Raw genomic sequence first — 22070 nt, 5'->3', positions numbered from 1 at the left:
ATGCCAGGCACAAAACGGTTTCAACTTGTGACTGGGACCCCGGAGCCTGGCAAGTGGGAGGTGAGACACTTTCCCCATGTTGGCCTTCTGTGCTGATTCCTAGAATCCTGTCTGTTTTGGGCTTCCCTTCCCCCTGAGTTTCTGCTGTTCCTGCCCTCCTTCCTATCTTCCTCCCTGATTTTCTTTCCTTGATAGGCCCAGAGTACCAACTGCCAGCTAAATGCTGTGTGCGTGTGCGTGTGTGTGTGTGCACGCACACACGCGCATGTGTGTATGTTTGTCTCAACACTGTGCCTGCAGCCACTCCCACCTCCAGCAGGCGTGAATGAAGCTTTGGCTCCCTGCCCTTATCCTTGTCCCCGCTTCCCTCTCCTTGTCTGGGTATGAGGCAGCCCTGCCAATCACAGCGAAGTCAAATCATTGACCAGGGATCTGGACAAAGCTGATGCTGAGCAAATGCAATGTGATGCTGAGCTCTTCCAGGAGGAGGGGCAAGTCATGCCCACATACCAGGTGACCCAGACCCACCCCCTGGACACTGCAAATAAAGACGCCAACCCCAACCCCACCTCAGCTTCTGCCTTCTCAGGCCATGGTTCCTTATTTTTGAAACCCTGAGAGCCTCTCCACCCCCGACCCCCAGTCCACTGTCCTTTCCTTGGCTGCTGATGCCTACCTGTTGCCTCCAGCGACTTTACAACGAGTCAACTCTGACCACCATGGAACAAGTGGCTGAAAAAGTTCAGAAAGTGCTGAAGGTACCAGCTCTCCATCTCCTCCCTGCTTAAATCTGTGTTTCCCTCTACATTTCTATTTTCTTGGTCTCTATGTTTCACTTTTATAGACTTTAGTCCTCCTTTCTTCCAGTCCTCCCTCTTGGATCCTTATTGTCATCTTATCAATCAATAATAATTATAATAAATATTGTTGCATACTACTTTATGATTGACCATGCACTTTCACATCCATTACCTTCACAAAACCCTGTAAAATTGGTGTTATTATCTCCATTTTTTTTTTCAGATGGGAAAATGAAGACTTAAGATAATCATAGTGGTTGTGGTTTAGTCTCTAAGTCGTGTCCAACTCTTGTAACCCCTTGGACTGTAGCTCACCAGGCTCCTCTGTCCATAGGATTCTGTCCATAGGATTTTCCAAGCAAGAATGCTGGATTGGGTTGCCATTTCCTTCTCCAGGGGAATCTTCCTGACCCAGGGATTGATCCCAGGTTTCCTGCGCTACAGGCAGATTCTTTACCAACTGAGCTACCAGGGAAGCCCATAGTAGCTTGCCCAAATACACCCAACTAATACTTGCTGGATAATGCACTTCTATCTGTCTACCTACCTATCTAGGACAAAGCTGCTTTCCTTTTTTGGATTAAGTAAGGGTTTGAATAAGTAGCTAAGCGAGAGTTTTGGGTCAGAATGAAGTTTCTCAAATCCGAGGTTCTTTCTACTGCACGGCACTCTGTGTGTTCTGTTCACTTTTGTGATAACAGGAGAGTTCTCTTACTGACAAAGAAGAAAGCATACTTTCCCCAATGGGCTGGGGCCAGGAGACCTAGGTGTTTTTCTTTTCTCAGGAGCCTGGGGTGGGGTGGGGGGCTGGTGGTGCTGAGTGGAGGGGGCACCTCTGGCAGGATGGCATTCCTCATGTCCGTGAGTATTTCAGTCCCTGGTTTTGCTCTCTCTGCCTTCTTGGGGTGACCCTCAGGACCATAAAGCTCATCATGGCTCAACTCCCAGGCAGACTCCCTCCAGCTCTGACTCTCTTTCTTCTCTGAAAGCTAGATCTTGCTACGGAGCCCCATTTCTTCCAAGCCCATCTGAGCCCCACCAGTCCATTGCCAGTATCTCTATGGCCCACACACCCCCAGTCAGTCGTCTCCAAGCAGTGTCTTTAAGTGTCAGATTCCAAGCAGCACTAGCTAAACACTAACCTAAGAGAATCATTATACAGCCTCTCCTTTCCAGGTGTTGCGAATCCAAGATAATTGTTCCTTCCCTGTCTTTACTACTTCATGTTGTCTCCCCGATGGCAGGTCTCCTTTAACCAGCTGATGAAAGGTCTAGGACAGAAACCTACCTCAATACAGGAGGCGACAGGTAAGCCAAGTTGGCCTATGACTACTGTGCTTGACTTGAATAACGTCTTTTAGAAATTGAATTTGAATGCTTTAAGGCAGAGATTGTGTCAATTTGCTTTCCACTTTGCATTCTTCTGTTGCCTGACTAACCCTTCTAGGTATTTCAAGTTTTTCACCCCTACTGAATGTTTATCATGGTGCCCAACAAATAGGAGGTGCTCCTCAGTGGTAGCTTCCCCTTCATTTCCTCCTCTCCGGGGCAGCCTTAATAAACCATAGGCTGCTGCTTCCCAAGCAGTGCCACTGGCCTCGCGTGTGTCCTTTTAGGTCTGTGGTGGCCTCTAGGGAGGGGACAGAATATAGTGCCCTGGACAGGATTGAGGAACGGAAGGTCTGTGTTTTCCACTGACACTCAGCCAGAGACCTCTGTCCGTTCCTTCCCATGGGAACATCAAAGCCCCAATATCCAGCCAAAGCCCATCCCCCACCTCTCCCGCCCCTCCCCCACCCAAATCCCTGCCCTGACATCCTCACAGTAGGTTTGTGTCTGGAATCCTCTTGGTGGCCTCCCCTCCTAGGTGGCTGCTGGGAAGAAGAGGGTGATTGTCACTGGCGCTTCGGTGGGACTCTGTGAGTATGAAGATGGGTTGTGTGGATCAATTTTACAGGAAGGCACGTATAGGAGTGGAATAGCATGGAAGAGACATTAACAAGATTTATGTCGATTTAGCTCGAAAACAGGATTTGCATAAAGAAGTTTGATTTTATGATTAATTAGGATCCAGTTGTATGCATGTGGATCAAGGGGAAGGGATCCTGTCTTAGAATAACTGTGTACCAATCCATTCCACAACCAAAACAGAGAAGTCCAGGGGTCAGTCAACTATGTTGGTAGGTCAGTCCAACTGCTGCCTGTTTTTGTAAATAAAGTTTTATTGAAACAGCCATTTATGTTTACATATTGTCCGTGGCCACTCTCATGCTTTAAAGACTGAGTTGTGGAACAGAGGTCATAGGGCCCAGAAAGCCTAAAAAATTTGCCTTCTGGCTCTTTGCAGAAAAAGCTGACCCAGGACTAGTCCCTTGCTACTTAAAGTGTGGTCCTTACACCAGCAGCATCAGTATTACCCAAGGTTTGTTAGAAATGCAGACTATCAGGCCTCCCCACCTGGGATTTACTGAGCCTGATTCTGCATTTTAACAAGATTCCCAGGTAGTTTGAGAAGCACTGGGCTAGAGGACCCAGAGTTTCCTCTCAGCTCCACAGCTCTGACTCTGACTCAGGATTCACTCAGCAGAGCCTGGACCCCAGCAAGGGCTGGATGTGAAATGAGGTACGTGAGGAGAGCAGGACACTGACCTCATGGAGCTTTCAATTCAGTATGTTCAAACTTTCCTCCAGATTCCTCAGGGGAACTTGTTAAAAATGTTAAGTCCAGGGCTTCCCTGGTGGCTCAGTGGTGAAGAATCTGCCTACCAATGCAGGAGACGTGGGTAAGATCCCTGATCAGGGAGGATCCCCATATGCAGCGGAGAGGCTGGGCTTGTGCACCGCAACTGTTGAGCCTGTGCTCTGGAGCCTGGGACCCGCAGCTGCTGAACTCATTTGCTGCAATTATTGAGGCCTGCAAGCCCTGGAGCCTGTACTCCCCAACCAGAGAAGCCACCATGGTAAGAGGCTTGCGCACTACAACTAGGGAATAGCCCCTGCTTGCTGCAGCTGGAGAAAAGCCCTCACAACAACAAAGACCCAGCACAGCCAAAAATAAATAAGTAAAATTTAAAAGAAAAAGAAAATTAAAAAAACGTAGGTCTAAGGGATTCCCTGGTGGTCCAGTGGTTAAGACTCAGTGCTTCCACTGCTGTGGGCTGCAGTTCAATCCTTGGTTGGGGAACTAAGATTCTGCAAGCTACATAGTACAGCCAAAAATAAAAATAATAATACAAAAAAAGTAGGTTCATGGGGTTCTCCCCTTCAAATTCAGATCCAGTAGATTTTAATTGGGCCCGGGAAATTGCATTTAAACAAGCATTTGTGGGTATTCTGATGCACATGGGCCTCCGGCAGCGCTAGAGTAACCCCCTCATGGTGCCCTCCTCCCTCTCTAGGCTCCCTTTTTGGCAGGCCACATGGACTACTGCGTGGATAACCCAGACGTCTTTTTTGCCAGTCCTGGTTGGTTTCAACCCATTAAGCATGGCCAGGTGAGCCTTCTGTAGTGAAAAGTCGTGTCCAGAGCCCCGGGGGAGGCTGGGAAGGAACCTGTGAAAATTACAAGGCGATCACAAAAGAGAGGGCAGGGCGAATATAGCCTTGTTCACCAAATCTCAGAATAAAAAAATTAAAAAAGGGTGTTTCTAGCTTAGAAAGCTTTTGGTTGGTCAGTTGGTTTGTTCTCTCATTTCAGAAAGGACTGAAGGCAGCTTACAAAGGATAGATAAAATATAAGAAAGCATACATTGAAAGCAGAGTGAAGAGGTAAGAAAAACACAGGTCAGAAGACAGAATGAGCTCAGGAAAATGATCCCACAAAGACCAGTACTTTCATCTGCTGTGGGCCCCAAGCCTCTTTTCAAAGAAGAAGTAGTGAGTGCTGACTAGCCGCCTACTCTCTCTCCTTTACCTATTTTGATTATTTTAGAGCCCTTTCTCCTTCATTCCACGAGCCCCTTGGGTCCCTTTCTGGTTACTCACATCCCCATCTTGTTCCCCTTTCCTGAGATCCCTGTGCCTCCAAATGACCTCCCTCTTATTCTCTGTCTAAATGGCCACTTTGAGCTCAAGAAGGTCAGCATATTAAACCAATAATGCTTAATTGTAATTCTGTGGATGCACTGCCTTGAGAGTATTAAAAAAACGTAAGAAAGATTTTTGTAGGAGAGGTCTGATGTAGGCTTGAGGTAAGGTCCTGAAATATCTGAATTTTGGAAGCATCCTTGGAGATTCTGATATACAGCCAGGCTGGGGAAACTCTGCTAAATAAACCATTGGAGTGGGCCTCCTGAAGAAGTGGAGGGTTTCCTGTCACTGGAGGTATTTCAGCAAAGGCTTGTTGATTACTCAACAGCTGCTTTGTGTATCTGGTGGTGGTCTTGGGGAGAGGGACAGCTGAGTTCTTTTGCAGACTTTTTGAACTCTCAGATTCCAGGCATGTGGTGTAATTCACATGAAGGTATAAATGATCTCTTTTAATGGAGGACCTTCCTTTACCAAAAATGTTTCTGCTGCAGTGGATGCTAATTTCAGGCACTGTGACTAAGTGAAATGAAGGATTTCAAACAATGTAGGCGTGGAGATCTTCCAGTTGTTCCTTAAATCAGTGGCTCCCAAACTTGGCTGATCTTCAGAGTCGTCTGGGAAGCTTTTTAAAAATACAGATTTGGGGGCTCCACTCCAGAACTTCTGAGGCAGATTCTCAGAGTGGGCATGGAATCTAGAAATGGGTAATTATTAAAAAAAAAAAAAAAAAAAACAAACCTCCCCAGGTGATTTTGATGACCAGCCAAGTCTGGGAATCTCAGTTTTCAACCACACAGTAAACACTCTCCTCTCTCTGCTTAGGTCTCCTCTGTCTGAGGTCTGTACAAAGTTTCAGAAGTAGTTTGAGGACAAGTTATAGAAAACACTTTACCCAGTAGGTATATAAATATGAAACTTGTTTGACCCAGAAGTAATGCAGATGAAAAAAATATTAAAATAGTTCAAGAAGAGAGGGAACCTTTCTGGAATGCAATGAAAAGAGGAAGTTAGGGAAGCCATAGACAGAAATAACTTTTTGAGTTCTTGCCATGGTGAGTAATTCCCAAATTATCCCCTTTCAAAGCCTGGAGAGCCAACCACAGAAGATCCCCATTCTTTGAGATTCTGTGGTTTCACCTAAGCAGATAACAAACCTGTTGCTCTCCTCATCCACACTTTGTCTTGTTCTTGATTAACTTATTCAAGGGAGATTCCCAACTGTTAGGTGCTATACTTCAGACCTTGTAGCTTGGTTCTCTCAGTAGGAACTTCAGCTAGTGAGGGGTTCACTATATGGAGAGATTTCCAGACTATATTTCCAGGAATGGGAAAAGCTTCTGACGGACCCTAAAACTGAATAGGTGGTGATTGTGACATTTGGTTGATGGGCATTCTCTCAGGCACCTGCAGAGGGTGTAGCTAGTGTGGTCATGGCAATGAGACCTGTGGAAGGACCAGGTCATGAGGAAGTTCTGGTCTCAGGCTGGAACTTTACACTGGAGTGTCGGTTTTGTTCTGGGCTTCAGTTGCTGAATGTTTTATTAACCCTCATCCTTGAGGTTCAGGGACACAGTGCTCCTGTGGGCATCAAAACACATCTCTCTAGGAAATTGTAGACCTCTGACCCCAATCCCAATGTGGTCTCTGATCTCGATTCCCATCTGAGGTCCTTCCTTTAGGTTCTTACAGACAATCCCCCCTCTGTCTCTCTTTGGGCCCTAAAAATGATCCCACTGAAGACTGGAGTTCAACATTCTGACAAATAGCGGAGCAGATGCAGAAACTGCAAGAGAAACAGGAAGCTTTTGTGCTCAATCCTGCAACTGGGGTGAGATCTGCCACTGCCCCTACCCCTTGCCCCCAACTCAGGATGGTTTGCCATCGAGAGCCTCTGATTTTAGCTTCTGTTACATCTTGTCTGGATTCCTGGCATTGTGTGTCTACTGAAATGTTGTAAATCACATCCTATTTTCTCATTTTGTTTTTCGTCTTAAGATGTGTTATTTCCATTCTGGCCCTGTCTCTTAAATCAGTAATTGTTAAATACCTAAATGGTCTAGGGGAAGTTTCTATTTAAAGACATTCTTTTGAATCTGTGTGTGTGAGTGTTGTTTTGCTAAGTTCCTTCAGTCATGTCCAACTCTTGGCAACCCCGTGGTTGTAGCCTGCCAGGTTCCTCTGTGGGTATTCTCCAGACAGAAATACTGGACTGAGTTGCCATTTCCTTCTCCAGTGGATCTTACCATATAGAAAGTATCAAGTAGACTGGTGAACTGCTTTATGTCTCTTTTATATGTTTAAATTTCAAATATGGGATTTTAAAAACAATGGGATGCAGTTTCATCCTTCTGCCTTTCTAAAAGTCTCCAAAATTGACTTGGGCTTTCTAAGTCTCCTGTGCTCCTGTTCCTTTTGTCTCTGGATCGTGACTGCATCTCACTAGCATCATCTTCTCTTCTTTTCACCTTACAAAGTACCTTAACCAAATCCCTGATCCTCTCTGCCAGGGATGGGCACGTCTGTGACATTTCCTTGACCTTCCTTCTGCGAGATTGGAAGGCAGGAATTCCATATCACCCACAAGTTCTGTATGTTTCATCTCCCAGGGACTTATCTCTCCTCCTCTCTGCAATTATTTACTTTTAATCTCCTTTTCTCAAGCTCTTCTTTTTATCATTCTCTTTGCTGTTATCTCTTTATCTGTTTGGTGTGTCATGTCACATATCATGTTATGGCTGTTTCATCGGTCTGTCCAAAGAACAGGAAATGTGTCTGGATTAGTAAACTGCTATTTAAAAAGGGGAGGATGTAGTGGGGAGAAAGTTCTTGGGAAAAAGAAAAATCGTCTCTGAAAACCCTTATCCCCAAGTAATGGAAGACTCATTATTCTGGCTTTGTCTCCAAAGTCCTGAAAGTACCATAGAAATGACCAGAGCGGGGCTCTTTCTCTCTCCTCTTCTCTCAGTTAAGCTCTCAACCCAGCGTTCCTCCTCACAGCACACTGGGGGCCACTAGTCCTACAAATACCTGTGGAGTGGCCACTAACCAGAGCACATGTCCAAGAGCCACTGTAACCAGACTGCACGCACAGTGGTCACTAACTAATAAGCTCCAGGACCCTCTTTCCACTCCCAGATTCTCCTGGGTGTCATCATCACTCCCCAACCTGAGGGCCTCAGTGACTCCTTCTGGATGAAAAGTCGAAGCGCCACTAACATCCTTCTGGAAGCCCTGTTGCCAGCAGCCCACAAGACTGTGGACCATTGTAGCATCAGGACCATTGGACCATTGTAGATGGGGCATTGCAGCATCTCCAAGGTAGGCAGGATCTGACCAGAGAGAGATCAGAGTCGGGCAGCTGGGGGGACAGTGCAGATGGAGGAATGGCATATCCAGACCTGGAGACTAGGCTTAGCACCAAGACTGGGGCCCTGTTGGTCCTTCCCTGAGAAGGGAGCTGGCTGGGGACACCGGTGGTCCCATGACACAGTCACGGCACCTGGCTTGTTCCCAAGGGACCCTGGGTTTCTCATGTCCAGACCTGATCCCTGTGCCCACCTGGGACATCCAAAGCTAACATGGCTTCTGAGAGTCTTTGCTTTGGGGATGGTCCAGGCCATGTGGGGTAGAGGTCATATTGCTGTGTGCCTGCTCCCCTCCCCAGGGTCTCTTGCCTGGCTTCCACGTGGTTCACTTACCTCCTCGTCAACTCTCTGATCCCATCCTCCTCTCAGTGCTCTGGATGCTCTCTCCTACTCTGCTCTTTAGTCTTCCCACCAAAGCCCTTCCTGCCCTTCTTGAATGCAATCTGGCCCTTCTTCCTGCACCTCCACCAGGGACCAGCAGAACTTAGTTTCAAGGGAATTGTGCCTTCCCTTGAATTGCATGGGAGGGACCTAGGTTTTCTGAAGGGTGTACTGGGCCTGCCCTGGGAGATGGTCACCTTTCTCCCAGATGCCTTTTGGAAATCCTGCAGACATTTAAGCGGGCTTCTCAGGTGACCTATGGTCAAAGCCCCAAGATCACCACCCTGATGAAACAGGCCAGCACCAGGTATGTAGATATATATTTGGAGGGAGGAAGTGGCTTGGGCAGAGAATGTTCTGAAAGCAGCGGAGACTCTATGGGATATGTTAATATGGGAAGTTCTGGGGATGGGGACCTGTGTGTTAGAGGGTCAGGATAGGTTTTTGGTTCATTTATTCCTATGCTCTTCCGTTTGTATTTTTCTCTGATCTCTGGACTTTTTTCACTGTAATCTCTCCTCTCACGTCCTGACCTCTGACCCATACTCAGCCTGGCGAGAAAGGCCAAGTGTACCTGGTTGGCTGGCAGACCCTGGGCATCATTGCCATCATGGATGGAGTAGAGTGCATGCATAACTTTGGTGCTGATGGGACTCCTGTATAGACTTTCCTCCTGATTCTTCCTGATCCAAACCAATCGGTCTGCTATCCAAATTCTTTCCTACTCCAACCCATGGCAGGACGCCTTATTCAGTGTTCATCCTGCTCTACCTAGATAGGCATTCAGTCAAATGCTCCTTCTTTTGAACCTTCACTCAGTCCTTGATCCCTTGCTTAGCTATGGCCTCCCATGTGTGTTATTCCACACCCTGCAGCCCACTTGCCACTTTCCTCCCAGTCCCACTGACACCTTCCCAAGCCTGGAACCTTCCTCTCCTATGAAGCCTCTCAATCCTCTCTCCCTGATTTCCTAGATTTCTGAGATGTCCATGGCTTTCTCATTGCTGATCGCAGTGGCATGTTTAACCTGGTGGCTGAGCTTATCAACCAGGTGGAAAGATGATGGGATGTGGGGAAGCTGGGAAGATAACTAGTGTGCAGAGGGTGGGAGAAAAGAGGAAGGTGGAAACAGATAGGGGAATACTATGGGATTCCTTTCTAGAGAAGGGGAAATGGGTTAAAGGTCATGAGGCTTTGGGGCAGCATGGAGACAGTGTGGGAAGCTCTGAATTCATCCCCCCAACCTGGCTCTAGTCCAGAGCTCTTCCATCAGCTGCGTCATCTTGGGCAAAACACTTTTTACTTCTTTGAGTCTTGGTTTTTTATTGTACATCTGTAGATAAAAGCTCTGGACTCAATGTCCTCTAAGGGCCTCTTTGGTCTCCAAGTCTGTGTGCCAGAGTTTTTCATGGGAGGGATTCTCTCCTCTTTTTCTGCCCCAGGGTCCCCATTTCTCCTTCTCCCAGGAAGACTTCCTGACTTCCATCCTGCCGTCCCTCACAGAAACTGACACTGTGCTCTTCATTTTCACCCTGGATGGTGAGAGGGAAGATGGGAATGGTGGGGTGAGGGGCTGGAGGCAGCAGAGTGACTCAGAGGAACTATCACTTTTCCAGGTCTTAGGGTGCCTGCTCGGAGGTGGGGGCAGCAGTATGTATCCTGACTGGGCCCCAGGGCAGGAGGAAGAGCTGCCAGAGAGCCAGCCCTTCCACTCTGATGGCCTCTCCCTCTCCTTAGACAGCTTCACGGAGGTGCAGACACTGGTGGAGCAGGTGAAGGAGAAGACCTCCAACATCCAACATCCAGGCCTTGGCACACAGCACTGTGGGGCAGTCCCTGCCGGTGAAGGGCCAGACTTGAGGAGGGGACCCCGGGGAACGGTGACAACCAGGTCTTCCTGGAGATGCTGCTCCTGCTCCTCTCTCTCTCTCCAGATCCCTCTGAAGAAGCCCTTCCCCTCCATCATCAGCATCACATGGCCACTGCTTTTCTTCAAATATGAAGGGAACTTCATCCAGGTATGAGGGATGAGGAGGTAACGTCTACAGTGAGGGACACAGAAAAGGAGGGATCCCAGGAATTAGAAAACCCAGGGCTGGGACTTCCCTGGTGGTCCAGTGACTAAGACTCTGCTCTTCTACTGCAGAGCACAGGTTCAATCCCTGGCTGAGGAATTAAGATCCCACATGCCGTGTAGGTGGTGCTAGTGGTAAAGAACCCGCCTGCCAATACAGGAGAGGTAAGATATGTGGGTTTGACCTCTGGGTTAGGCAGATCCTCTGGGGAATCGACACGGAAATCTACTCCAGTATGCTTGCCTGGAGAATCCCATGGACAGGAAAGCCTGGTGAGCTACAGTCCATGGGGTTGCAAAGAGTCAGACATGACTGAGCCATTAACACTTACTTATGCTGTGTGGAATGGCCAAAAAACAACAACAACAACAACAACAAGGAAAACCCAGGGCTGGAGGGTAGAAAGGGTTATTTGACCTCCACAAAGCCAGCTGGGCAAGTTCTTGTGTTCAGTTCAGTTCAGTCGCTCAGTCGTATCCGACTCTTTGCGACCCCATGAATCGCAGCACGCCAGGTCTCCCTGTCTGTCACCAACTCCCGGAGTTCACCCAGACCCAAGTCCATCAACTCAGTGATGCCATCCAGCCATCTCATCCTCTGCCGTCCCCTTCTCCTCCTGCCCCCAATCCCTCCCAGCATCAGAGTCTTTTCCAATGAGTCAACTCTTCGCATCAGGTGGCCAAAGTACTGGAGTTTCAGCTTTAGCATCATTCCTTCCAAAGAAATCCCACAGCTGATCTCCTTCAGAATGGACTGGTTGGGTCTCCTCGCAGTCCAAGGGACTCTCAAGAGTCTTCTCCAACACCACAGTTCAAAAGCATCCGTTCTTCGGCACTCAGCTTTCTTCACAGTCCGACTCTCACATCCATGCATGACTACTGGAAAAACCATAGCCTTGACTAGATGGACCTTTGTTGGCAAAGTAATGTCTCTGCTTTTCAATATGCTATCTAGGTTGGTCATAACTTTCCTTCCAAGAAGTAAGCGTCTTTTAATTTCATGGCTGCAGTCACCATCTGCAGTGATTTTGGAGCCCCCCAAAATACAGTCTGACACTGTTTCCACTGTTTCCCCATCTATTTCTCATGAAGTGATGGGACCAGATGCCATGATCTTAGTTTTATGAATGTTGGGCTTTAAGCCAACTTTTTCACTCTCCTCTTTCACTTTCATCAAGAGGCTTTTTAGTTCCTCTTCACTTTCTGCCATAAGGGTGGTGTCATCTGCATATCTGAGGTTATTGATATTTCTCCCGGCAATCTTGATTCCAGCTTGTGCTTCTTCCAGCCCAGCATTTCTCATGATGTACTCTGCATAGAAGTTAAATAAAATAAGCAGGGTGACAATATACGGCCTTGACGTGCTCCTTTTCCTATTTGGAACCAGTCTGTTGTTCCATGGCCAGTTCTAACTATTGCTTCCTGACCTGCATATAGGTTTCTCAAGAGGCAGGTCAGGTGGTCTGGTATTCCCATCTCTTTCAGAATTTTCCACAGTTGATTGTGATCCACACAGTCAAAGGCTTTGGCATAGTCAATAAAGCAGAAGTAGATGTTTTTCTGGAACTCTCTTGCTTTTTCAATGATCCAGCGGATGTTGGCAATTTGATCTCTGGTTCCTCTGCCTTTTCTAAAACCAGCTTGAACATCTGGAAGTTCATGGTTCACGTACTGCTGAAGCCTGGCTTGGAGAATTTTGAGCATTACTTTACTAGCGTGTGAGATGAGTGCAATTGTGTGGTAGTTTGAGCATTCTTTGGCATTGCCTTTCTTTGGGATTGGAATGAAAACTGACCTTTTCCAGTCCTGTGGCCACTGCTGAGTTTTCCAAATTTGCTGGCATATTGAGCGCAGCACTTTCACAGCATCATCTTTCAGGATTTGAAATAGCTCAACTGGAATTCCATCACCTCCACTAGCTTTGTTCCTAGTGATGCTTTCTAAGGCCCACTTGACTTCACATTCCAGGATATCTGGCTCTAGGTGAGTGATCACATCATCGTGATTATCTTGGTCATGAAGATCTTTTTTGTATAGTTCTTCTGTGTATTCCTGCCATCTTGTGTTCTTGTGTTACCAGGTCACTAAGCAGAGTTCTCAAGTCATTGGGCTGCTGCATTCAGTTCTCTTGAGAAAAATGCAAAATATAGGATGGGCCACCAATCAGCTGACAGATATTCTTCTGTCCTTTTTCACAGGTTAGTTATCAATACTAGAGTCATCTACACTGTGCAGAAGCCTTTGAGGCATATTTTTTTTGCAAGTTGTCCTATGAGTTCACTGCAGATAACAGTACACTGATACAGTCCCTGCTCACTAAGGAAATTATGATCAGTACAAGCACTGGTAGTAACTGTAGCAATAATAATCACTTCGGGTGCACTTTGCAGTTTAGGGTTTGGAGTGAGCACCAGGATGTCTGGATGCCACTTCAGCTCTGCTTTGTGGCCCAAAAGAAAAAGCAGTTTTACGTATCTCTGGTCCTCAGTTTTCACACACAACATCCCTTATCCTCCAGAGGGCAGAACCAGGCCCCTGAAGGGTGGTGCTGGAGAGATGTGGCCTCATCCATTATTCAAACCACTTCCTCCAGGAAGCTTCCCAACTTGACCAGACAATAGCTGGGGTGCTCCTTACCTGCCCTCAGAACTCAAAGGAAGCCCCTCTCCACCTGAGCAGGGAATCCACACTCTTTTCAAAGTGTATCTTTGTCTTTCCTTCTAAATGGTGTTCATTCATCATATCCCTATTTCTCTTGGCATGCTTTCCACACTATTGCTTTTGAGCTCTCACATCTCTCAGAAGTCTTTTCCAATTACACCCACCTTGTCTAGACCCCTTCCTTTTATATTATATACTTCTTCACACTTATAGGTTCCATTGCATAGTCATAATACCTCATACACAGAGGCCTTTGCACTTTACAAAATATTTTATGTATGTTTTCTCAATTCTCTTAACAACCTCCTAAGGATTGTGTGTTCAATGTCCCCATTTCCCAAATGAGAAAGTTGAAATGAAGACATTAAGGGATTGTAATCATGACTACACAACTAAGACAGAAATCAGGCTTTTTAAAAATTAATTATTATTGTTTTTTGCTGCACTGGGTCTTCACCGCTGCAGGCGGGCTTTCTCTAGTTGTGGCGAGTGGGGCCTACTCTTCATTGCCATATACAGCTTTCTCATTGCTGTGGCTTCTCTTATGTAGCACAGGATCTGGGCTTGTAGGCCTCAGTAGTTGCAGCAGGTGAGCTCTACAGTGCAGGCTCAGTAGTTGTGCTGTGAGGGCTTAGAAGCTCCACAGCATGTGGAATCTTCCTGGACCCGGGATCGAACCCATGTCCCCTACATTGGCAGGTGGATTCTTATCCACTGCACCATCAGGGAAGTCCAGGAGTCAGGATTTGAACCCAGTTTGAACCCAGGTTTTGTGACTTTAAATCCGTGGTTTATTTCACCATATGGTATAAATTTCAACCATGTCCATGAGTTGTGTGAGACTCTTTTATTCATTCATTCAGCAAATAGTTTTAGAGTACCTGTCACATACCAGGTACTATCCCAGGGGTGGGGGATATAGTAGGGAATGATAATCTGTGATATTTTAAAGAACTGTATTTTTAAAGAAAATTGTAACTATGATAGCAATATATATTTTTATTGTCAAAACTTTCAGAAATACAGAAATCAAAGAGGAAAGAAACCATCATAATTCATCTTCTTCCAGGAAAACCCCTCAGACAAATTTTAGAGAATATCTCTCTATTTTTTAGTGCATATGTAAAATATTTATATAAAAATAGTATACTCGGCATGCTGTTTTTAACTTGCTTCTCTTTATTTAAAATTATAAACACCTTTCTGTACTAATGTTATTTACCTCATAATTTTATTTACTTACTTATGGCTGTGCTGGGTCTTGGTTCCTTTGCATGAGTTTTCTCTAGTTGCGGCGAGTGGGGCCACTCTTCGTTGTGGTGCATGAGCTTCTCACTGTGGTGGCCTCTCCTTTTGCGGAACACAGATTGTAGAGCACAGGCTCAGTAGTTGTGGCCCATGGGCCCAGTTGCATCCATGGCATGTTGAATCTTCCTGGACCAGGGGTTGAACCTGTGTCCCCTGCCTTGGCAGGAGGATTCTTATCCACTGCACCACCAGGGAAGTCCCTACATTTAAAATTTTCTTTATTTAGTTATTTATGGCTGTGCTGGGTCTTCTTTGCTGTGTGCAGGCTGCTCATTGAGGTGGCTTCTCTTATTGGAGAGCACCAGCTCTAGGGCACTCAGGCTTCAGTCGCCGTGGCACATGGGCTCGGTAGTTTCAGCTCTGGGCTCTAGAGCACAGGCTAGTAGTTATGGCCCATGGGCTTAGTTGCTCTGAGGGACATGGAATCCTGACCAGGGATCAAACCCATGTTTCCCGCATTTGCAGGTGGATTCTTTACCACTGAGCCACCAGGGAAGCTCTCTGCTTCATCATTTTTAATGTCAGTATAGTATTCCTTGGAATGGATGGACCATCATTTTTTACTCTAACCCCAGTCATCAGATGTTATAGTTTCAACATTATGGCTTTTATTAAAGTGCTGCACAGAATATCCTTATACACATATTTGACACTCTCATTAGTATAAACCTCCAAAAGTGGAATCACTGGGTTAAAGTATGTCTAAAATTTTAAAGGCTTTTTGATGCATATTGGTACCTCCAAAAAGGTTTATAAACAGAGGGTAAAATTGGTTGTTCCCCCACACCCTTAAAACACTGGGTAGCATTGTTCTTTTGAATCTTTGCTAATCAGCAAAGGGAAAAACAAAAAGCATTGAAGTGTGAATTTATATTCCATTACTATGGAGATTGGCTGCTTAAAGATATTTGTTGGCCTTTGAATATACATATATATATATATATTTTTTTTTTCTTTTCTTTTTTTGACTGCACTCTGCAGCATGTGGGATTTTAGTTTCCAGACCCGGGATTAAACCCATGCCCCCTGCATTAGAAGCAATTTTTATTGCTTCCTGAATATTTTTATTTTTTTCTATTGCTTCTTCATATCTTTTGGGCATATTCACCCATTCTTTTTTAGGGTATTTTTTTCTTACTAATTTATAAGAGGGAGTATATATAGCAAGGATGGTAGTCCTTTTTTCCCATTCTGTATTTTCCCCTGGTTTATTATCTTTAATTTCTACGTTTCTGATGTCGAGACACTTTATTTACACTTTTTTACATAGTCAGATCTATCAGTTTTTTTGTATGTGTTTGTGTGGTTTTTGTCTTTTGCTTGATTCTGGTTTTTTATCTTTTAAATGTACTGACATTGTTTAAAATAAGGAGGCTTCTTTCAAAGCTTATAAATCTTTAGTTGTAGAAATATTTTTGATGTAAAATCTGCCCACACTTTTATTTTGAAAACTTTCAAATCTGCAGAAAAATTGCAAGAATAGTACAATGAACACCCATATGCTTTTCGCTAGATTACCAGTCATTAACATTTTGCCACATCTGCTTTATCTCTTTTTTCCCCTGAATCATTTGAAATGTAATTGGAGATATGATACTTGACACAAATTACTGTGTTCCCTAAGAACAAAGGACATTTGTCTTCATAATTACCACATAATTATTGCTCGGGAAAATGACAATTAATACAACATGATTATCTTATACAGACTATATTCAGATTCCCCCAATTATTCTTGTATTGTTTTTATCTTCCGGATCCAGGATCTGATCAAGAATAATGCGTTGCATTGCATTTCATTATGTTTCTTTAGTTTCCTTTAATCTGGCTGAGTCCCTCAGTCGTTTTTTCTGTTTTTCATCAAAACAGTGATGTTTTAGAAGTCTAGACCAATTGTTTCCCAGTATGTGCCTCACTTTGGATTTGCCTGATTGTTTTCTCCTTATATTCACCTTAAATTTGGGGGCAGGACCCTGCATAGATGTGGCTGCTCCTTTATCGTTGTATCACACGGGAGGTTCCTGATGTCAGTTCGTCCCTTTGTTTGGTGGTGCTATGTTTGATCATTTGATCAAGGTGGTGTCTGTTAGGCTTCTTTTAATCTTATTCCTCAGCATCTTTCACCCATGATTTTAGCATCCGCTGATAATTCTTGGTTGAATCAATTATTACTGTGACAGTTTTCAAATGGTGATTTTTCTGTTTCTACCCTTCTGTCTACATTTATGAGTTGGCATTCTTCTGTGAAGAAAACCTCTCTTCTCTCCCCATCTTATCTACATTTGTTTGGTACTGATATGAACTCATGAATTTTGGTTGCTCAGTGTGTTTTAATCTATTCCTGTTATTACTCATTTTAATGCTCAAAATGCGAGCTCATTCAAACTGGCCCTTGTGTTCTTGTGACATATCTATCCACATTAGCATTTAAACACTCTACTGTGCTGCTTTTTGCAAAAAAAAATTTTTCCTGTTCTCTTATGCAACATACATACTCTTCTATGCCTTGCATTTTTGCTTAACAAGATATACTGAAAAGCTCTCCAGTTTATAAATCTCTTCTTCATTATTTACATTTGTGTGTGTGTGTGTGTTTATGCACCCGGGGGAGAATAGTATGACTTACAGTTGACTCTCTGCATCCGTGGTTTCTCCCTAGCTACATGTTGTTGTTAGTACTCAGTCGTGTCCGACTCTTTTGTGATCTTATGGACTGTAGCCCGCCAGGCTCCTCTGTCCATAGGATTTGCCAAGCAAGAATACTGCAGTGGGTTGCCATTTCCTTCTCCAGGGGATCTTCCCAACCCAGGGATGAAACCCACATCCCCTGCACTGGCAGGCAGGTTCTTTATCAGTGGGCCACCAGGAAGGCCCCTCTCCACATGTAGGGGCACGAAATGTAGGGGCACAAAAATGTTGGCCCAAGTTCGCCTTATACTTCCCCTGGTTCCAGCCGTGGGATCAATCATTTTCCAAGGAACCCTGATTTTTCAGTAGAAATTGATATTTATAGAGCTAGGTACTTGGTATGCTCACTGCTCCTGGCTTGTTTTGCCTCCAAGCCCTTTCAGTAGAAAGAAAAGAAAATATATAAAGATATATGTTTTCGAAGACACATGTATATACATGTACTCTGCTCCAACATCATCAGTGTATGTATGCATCTGTTCAGTCCTGCAGTGAATACCAGTTTTGGAACTGCTACCCTCGTACCACTGTTATCAACAAACTTGCCAAGAAGTGGTCAAGATTTTTGCAGTTCTTTTTGTCCCTTGGCCACATCCCACTCAAGGTAGATAAAGTGTTCAAAAGTCACTTGTATTAATTTTTTTTCTTTGTGGTTATGTTATTAATGTGAGATACAGTTAGGTTCATTTGTTTTTGTTTTCAATTTCAGATTTTTTTTCGGTGCTTGATCTAATTTTATCTTTTGAATGTGTGAAATGTGAAAGTAAAAGTCACTCAGTTGTGTCTGACTCTTTGCAACCACATGGACTATACAGTCCATGGAATTCTCCAGGCCAGAATACTGGAGTGGATAGCCTTTCCCTTTTCCAGGGTATCTTCCCAACCCAGGGATTGAACCCAGGTCTCCTGCATTGCAGGCAGATTCTTTACCAGCTGAGCCACAAGGGAAATATAACATGATTTAAAAGTCAGAACTTAAAAAGTTGTCTTCTTCTCTATTCCTTCCCTCCCATTCCTACTCATTCCTGCAAGTAACAATTTCATTTGTGACTGACTTCTCCTCCTGTGTCTTTTTTTACCAAAAAAAGCGTGCGTGTGCGTGTATGCTTTGCACTTCTTTCTTATACAGGAAGCAGCTTACTATATATACTCTTTTGTGCTTTTGCGAGGCATACTGAAAATAACTGCACTTTGGTTTATAGAACTCTTTTTTGAAAAGCATCTCTATTTTTATTTTTTTAAAGAAAGTGGTTTATTTATAAATTTATTTTTTAACTATTTTGGCCATGCTGTACGGCTTGTGGGATGTTAGTTCTCAGACCAGAGATTGAACCCGGGCCCTTAGCAGTGAAAAGCATGGCGTCCTAACTACTGGACTCCCAGGGAAGCTCCTGTAGAACTCCTCCTCATTGTTTTCCACGTTCAGGTGCGCTCTACATGTGCAAGGTCATTTGGGTAGTCTCTTCTGCAGGGCATTTGACCTGTGTGTTTATGTATATACATGCTGCTGCTGCTAGGTTGCTTTAGTCCTGTCTGATTCTTTGCTACCCTATGGACTGTAACCCGCCAGGCTCCTCTGTCCATGGGATTCTCCAGGCAAGAATACTGGAGTGGGTTGCTATGCCCGCCCTGCCCTCCCCCCCAGGGATTTCCCTACCCAGGGAGTCTCTTTTGTCTCCTGCATTGGCAGGCAGGTTCTTTACCACTAGTGCTACTTGGGAAGCCCTGTAAAATATATGAAATACACTCATTTTCTAATGATGTGGTGGTCTTGATGATCCCTTGATTGTGAATTCTTTATAAATTAGAGATATTAGTCCTTTACTTCTGATAAACAGGTAACAGTTGAACAAGGCAGTGGTTAGGGGCACTGACCCTCTACAGTGGAAAATGGTGTAACTTATAGTTGACTCTGTGTATCCATGATTTCTCCTTATCCACATTCCTGGGATAGGAACATTGTAGTACTGTGTATTTACCATTGAAACAATCCACATATAAGTGGACCCTTGCAGTTGAAACCCATGTTGTTCAAGGGGCTCTATATATTATATTTTCTATGAGTTTTAACAATACAAAAGTCTTTGCTTTAATATTTCTGGGGTAAAACTTAGCAGTCTCTCTTTTATTGAATCTGTATCTTGGGAAACAGAAAGCACCCCTCACCCTACCCCCACCCCCAGACTGGAAAGGAACTCCATCTGTGTTTTCTTTTAGTACATGTTTTCTTCTAGTAAAAATGGTCTTTCTCTTGCTCTCTTTTATTAACATCATTTTTTAAATGGAAGTCTGTTTATTTTACAATGTTCTGTTAGTTTTGGGTGTACAACAAAGTGATTAAATTATATAGTATATATAATTCCTTTTCAGATTCTTTAGGTCATTATAAGATATCATAACCTATACAGTAGGTCCCTGTTGCTTATCTGCTTTATATATAGACATGCCTAAATGCTAATCCCAAACTATCATTAGGAGCTTATTCTTGTGTATAGGGTGAGGTATGGACTCAATTTTGTATTTTTCTGAATGACTATACAATTGTCCCAGTATATATTTTTAAAGTTCATCTTTTCCTAAGTGATATGAGATGCTATCTGTGTCAAACACTCAGTTCCCAGGTGCAATGGTTTATTTCTGGAAATTTGTGTATGTCTATTGATGTGCTAATATCATACTGTTTAAATATAGATACTTTATGGTATATTTAATGTCTGATAAGGGCTAGTCCTTGCTTCAGTACTCTTCTGTATAACTACTGCCCCTTTTCCACATGACTTTATTTTTTATAAGATTTATTTATTTTTATTATTTTTTGGCTGTGGTGGGGCTTTGTTGCTATATGCAGGCTTTCCCTAGTCACGGCAAGCTGGGGCTACTCTTTGCTGCAGTGCAGGGCTTTTCATTTCGGTGGTTTCTCTTGTTGCAGAGCATGGGCTCTAGAGCACAGGCTTAGTAGTTGTGGCACGTGGACTTAGCTGATCCGAAGTTTGTGGGATCTTCCTGCACCAGGGATTGAACTAGCGTCCTTTGCATTGCAAGGCAGATTCTTAACCACTGGACCTACAGGGAAGCCCTCCACATGAACTTTAAAATGAACCTGTCTAGGTTCAAATTTGTAAAACTTAAATATTTTTATGTTTGTTTGTGTGTGCTCAGTCCTGTCAGACTTTTTGTGACCCCATGGACTGTAGCCCACTGTGCTCCTTTGTGCATGGAATTTCCCAGGCAAGAATACTAGAGTGGCTTGCCATTTCCTATTCCAAATGGTTAGTGATATAACTCAGATTTGATTGATATCTCCCCAGCTGCATAGTCTGACATGTAGCCGATAGCATCAGTATTGCATACTGGCCAGCTTTATTCTGATTGGTCAGATTTCTATTCTTAAACTCGAGTGTTTGTTGATCAGTTGTTAAGTATTTTCAATGTAGGCCTTGCCAGGGGTTTGTGTGACCAGCTATTTATAGGGTTGCAGAACAAGTAGCAGTAGTAGTATCCTGTTTCCTCAGCCTGGTTAGATCCAAGTCCTTAATCCCCTCAGTTCCTTTACTGGACTACTGGTACCCTCAAAGATGTTACAAATGCAAGATATGAGGGCCAGGAACAGGTGATAATTAATACAGTCCCATGTATTTGTACAACTTTTCAATTTCATTGTGATTTCATATCCAGGAAATGATTGTGGCTCATCACTAAATCAGAAGACCTGGATTTAGGTCCTGATTCTACGTTTCACTATTAAGTTATTTTACTTATGACTTCTAGTTTCCATATATGTAGAAGTGGGTATAGAAAAAAAATCTATTTCATAGGATTGTTTTAAGAATTGAATTAATTTTTCAATAAACATCACAGTAACCATGGTATTGATCAGTAACCATGTATCAGCCATTACCAAAGCAAATTTTGTCTGCACTTTTAATCCCTGGATTCCTGTCTTATAATAAGGCCCTGTTTATTCTGCTGCTTACTGATCCCTCATTTTCGATATCCCCATATATCTGCCCTATTTAGAAGTTCCAGCATGAGCTAAGCACCAAGTGGGTGCTGAATACAATGAGTACAGGGGCCCATGTGCTTCTTGGGCAGATTCTCCAAAACCACATGTTGGACCTCCTCATTCATAACTCTAAGCTCTTCTGGTGAGCCCTGGCCATGCTGCAGGTAAGGATGTGATGGGGTGGGGCTGGGTGGGGCCTGGCCCCAATGCCTAGGCTGCCATAAGAAGCATATTTCAGAGGAATGGAGATGTGTAGATGTGAGGGCTGACTTTTATTCTGTGCCTCTCCTCCTCCTCCTATCAAGTCTGTCCTCCTCTCTAAGAAGTCAGTGTGCACACATAGATGCGTGTTTGTGAAATTATAACTATTAGGCAGGAGTCCCAAGGTAGCTAGATCCAGATATGCAAAATGATGTGCCCTAGAACTTTCAGCATTTTCATACTGTTCATGGGGTTCTCAAGGCAAGAATACTGAAGTGGTTTGCCATTCCCTTCTCCAGTGGACCACATTCTGTCAGACCTCTCCACCATGACCCGCCTGTCTTGGGTGGCCCCACAGGGGATGGCTTAGTTTCATTGAGTTAGACCAGGCTGTGGTCCGTGTGATTAGATGGAATTCCAGTTGAGCTATTTCAAATCCTGAAAGATGATGCTGTGAAAGTGATGCACTCAATATGTCAGCAAATTTGGGAAACTCAGCAGTGCCCACAGGACTGGAAAAGGTCAGTTTTCATTCCAATCCCAAAGAAAGGCAATGCCAA

At 44.2% G+C, this 22070-nt stretch overlaps 1 protein-coding gene across 1 annotated transcript in view; it reads left to right on the top strand.

Moving 5' to 3' along the window:
* The window catches only part of GCKR (glucokinase regulator), a 28809-nt gene continuing 6739 nt past the window's right edge, over positions 1 to 22070 (top strand). Inside the window, 22 exon segments of the mRNA XM_055541751.1 lie at positions 1 to 60; positions 374 to 416; positions 419 to 513; positions 690 to 763; positions 1598 to 1661; positions 2045 to 2078; positions 2081 to 2108; positions 2417 to 2480; positions 2668 to 2719; positions 3203 to 3204; positions 4199 to 4249; positions 4251 to 4294; positions 6552 to 6656; positions 7994 to 8094; positions 8765 to 8886; positions 9126 to 9220; positions 9548 to 9626; positions 10018 to 10114; positions 10313 to 10365; positions 10367 to 10417; positions 10510 to 10593; positions 21324 to 21473. Coding sequence (XP_055397726.1) covers positions 1 to 60; positions 374 to 416; positions 419 to 513; positions 690 to 763; positions 1598 to 1661; positions 2045 to 2078; positions 2081 to 2108; positions 2417 to 2480; positions 2668 to 2719; positions 3203 to 3204; positions 4199 to 4249; positions 4251 to 4294; positions 6552 to 6656; positions 7994 to 8094; positions 8765 to 8886; positions 9126 to 9220; positions 9548 to 9626; positions 10018 to 10114; positions 10313 to 10365; positions 10367 to 10417; positions 10510 to 10593; positions 21324 to 21473 — 1548 coding nt within the window.

This window comes from Bubalus kerabau, chromosome 11 (genome assembly GCF_029407905.1).
Source record: "Bubalus kerabau isolate K-KA32 ecotype Philippines breed swamp buffalo chromosome 11, PCC_UOA_SB_1v2, whole genome shotgun sequence".
In the NCBI taxonomy this organism is placed as follows: Eukaryota; Metazoa; Chordata; class Mammalia; order Artiodactyla; family Bovidae; genus Bubalus; species Bubalus kerabau.
Note: the sequence above shows the minus strand (reverse complement) of the source record. Positions and strands in the feature narration are given on the sequence as shown.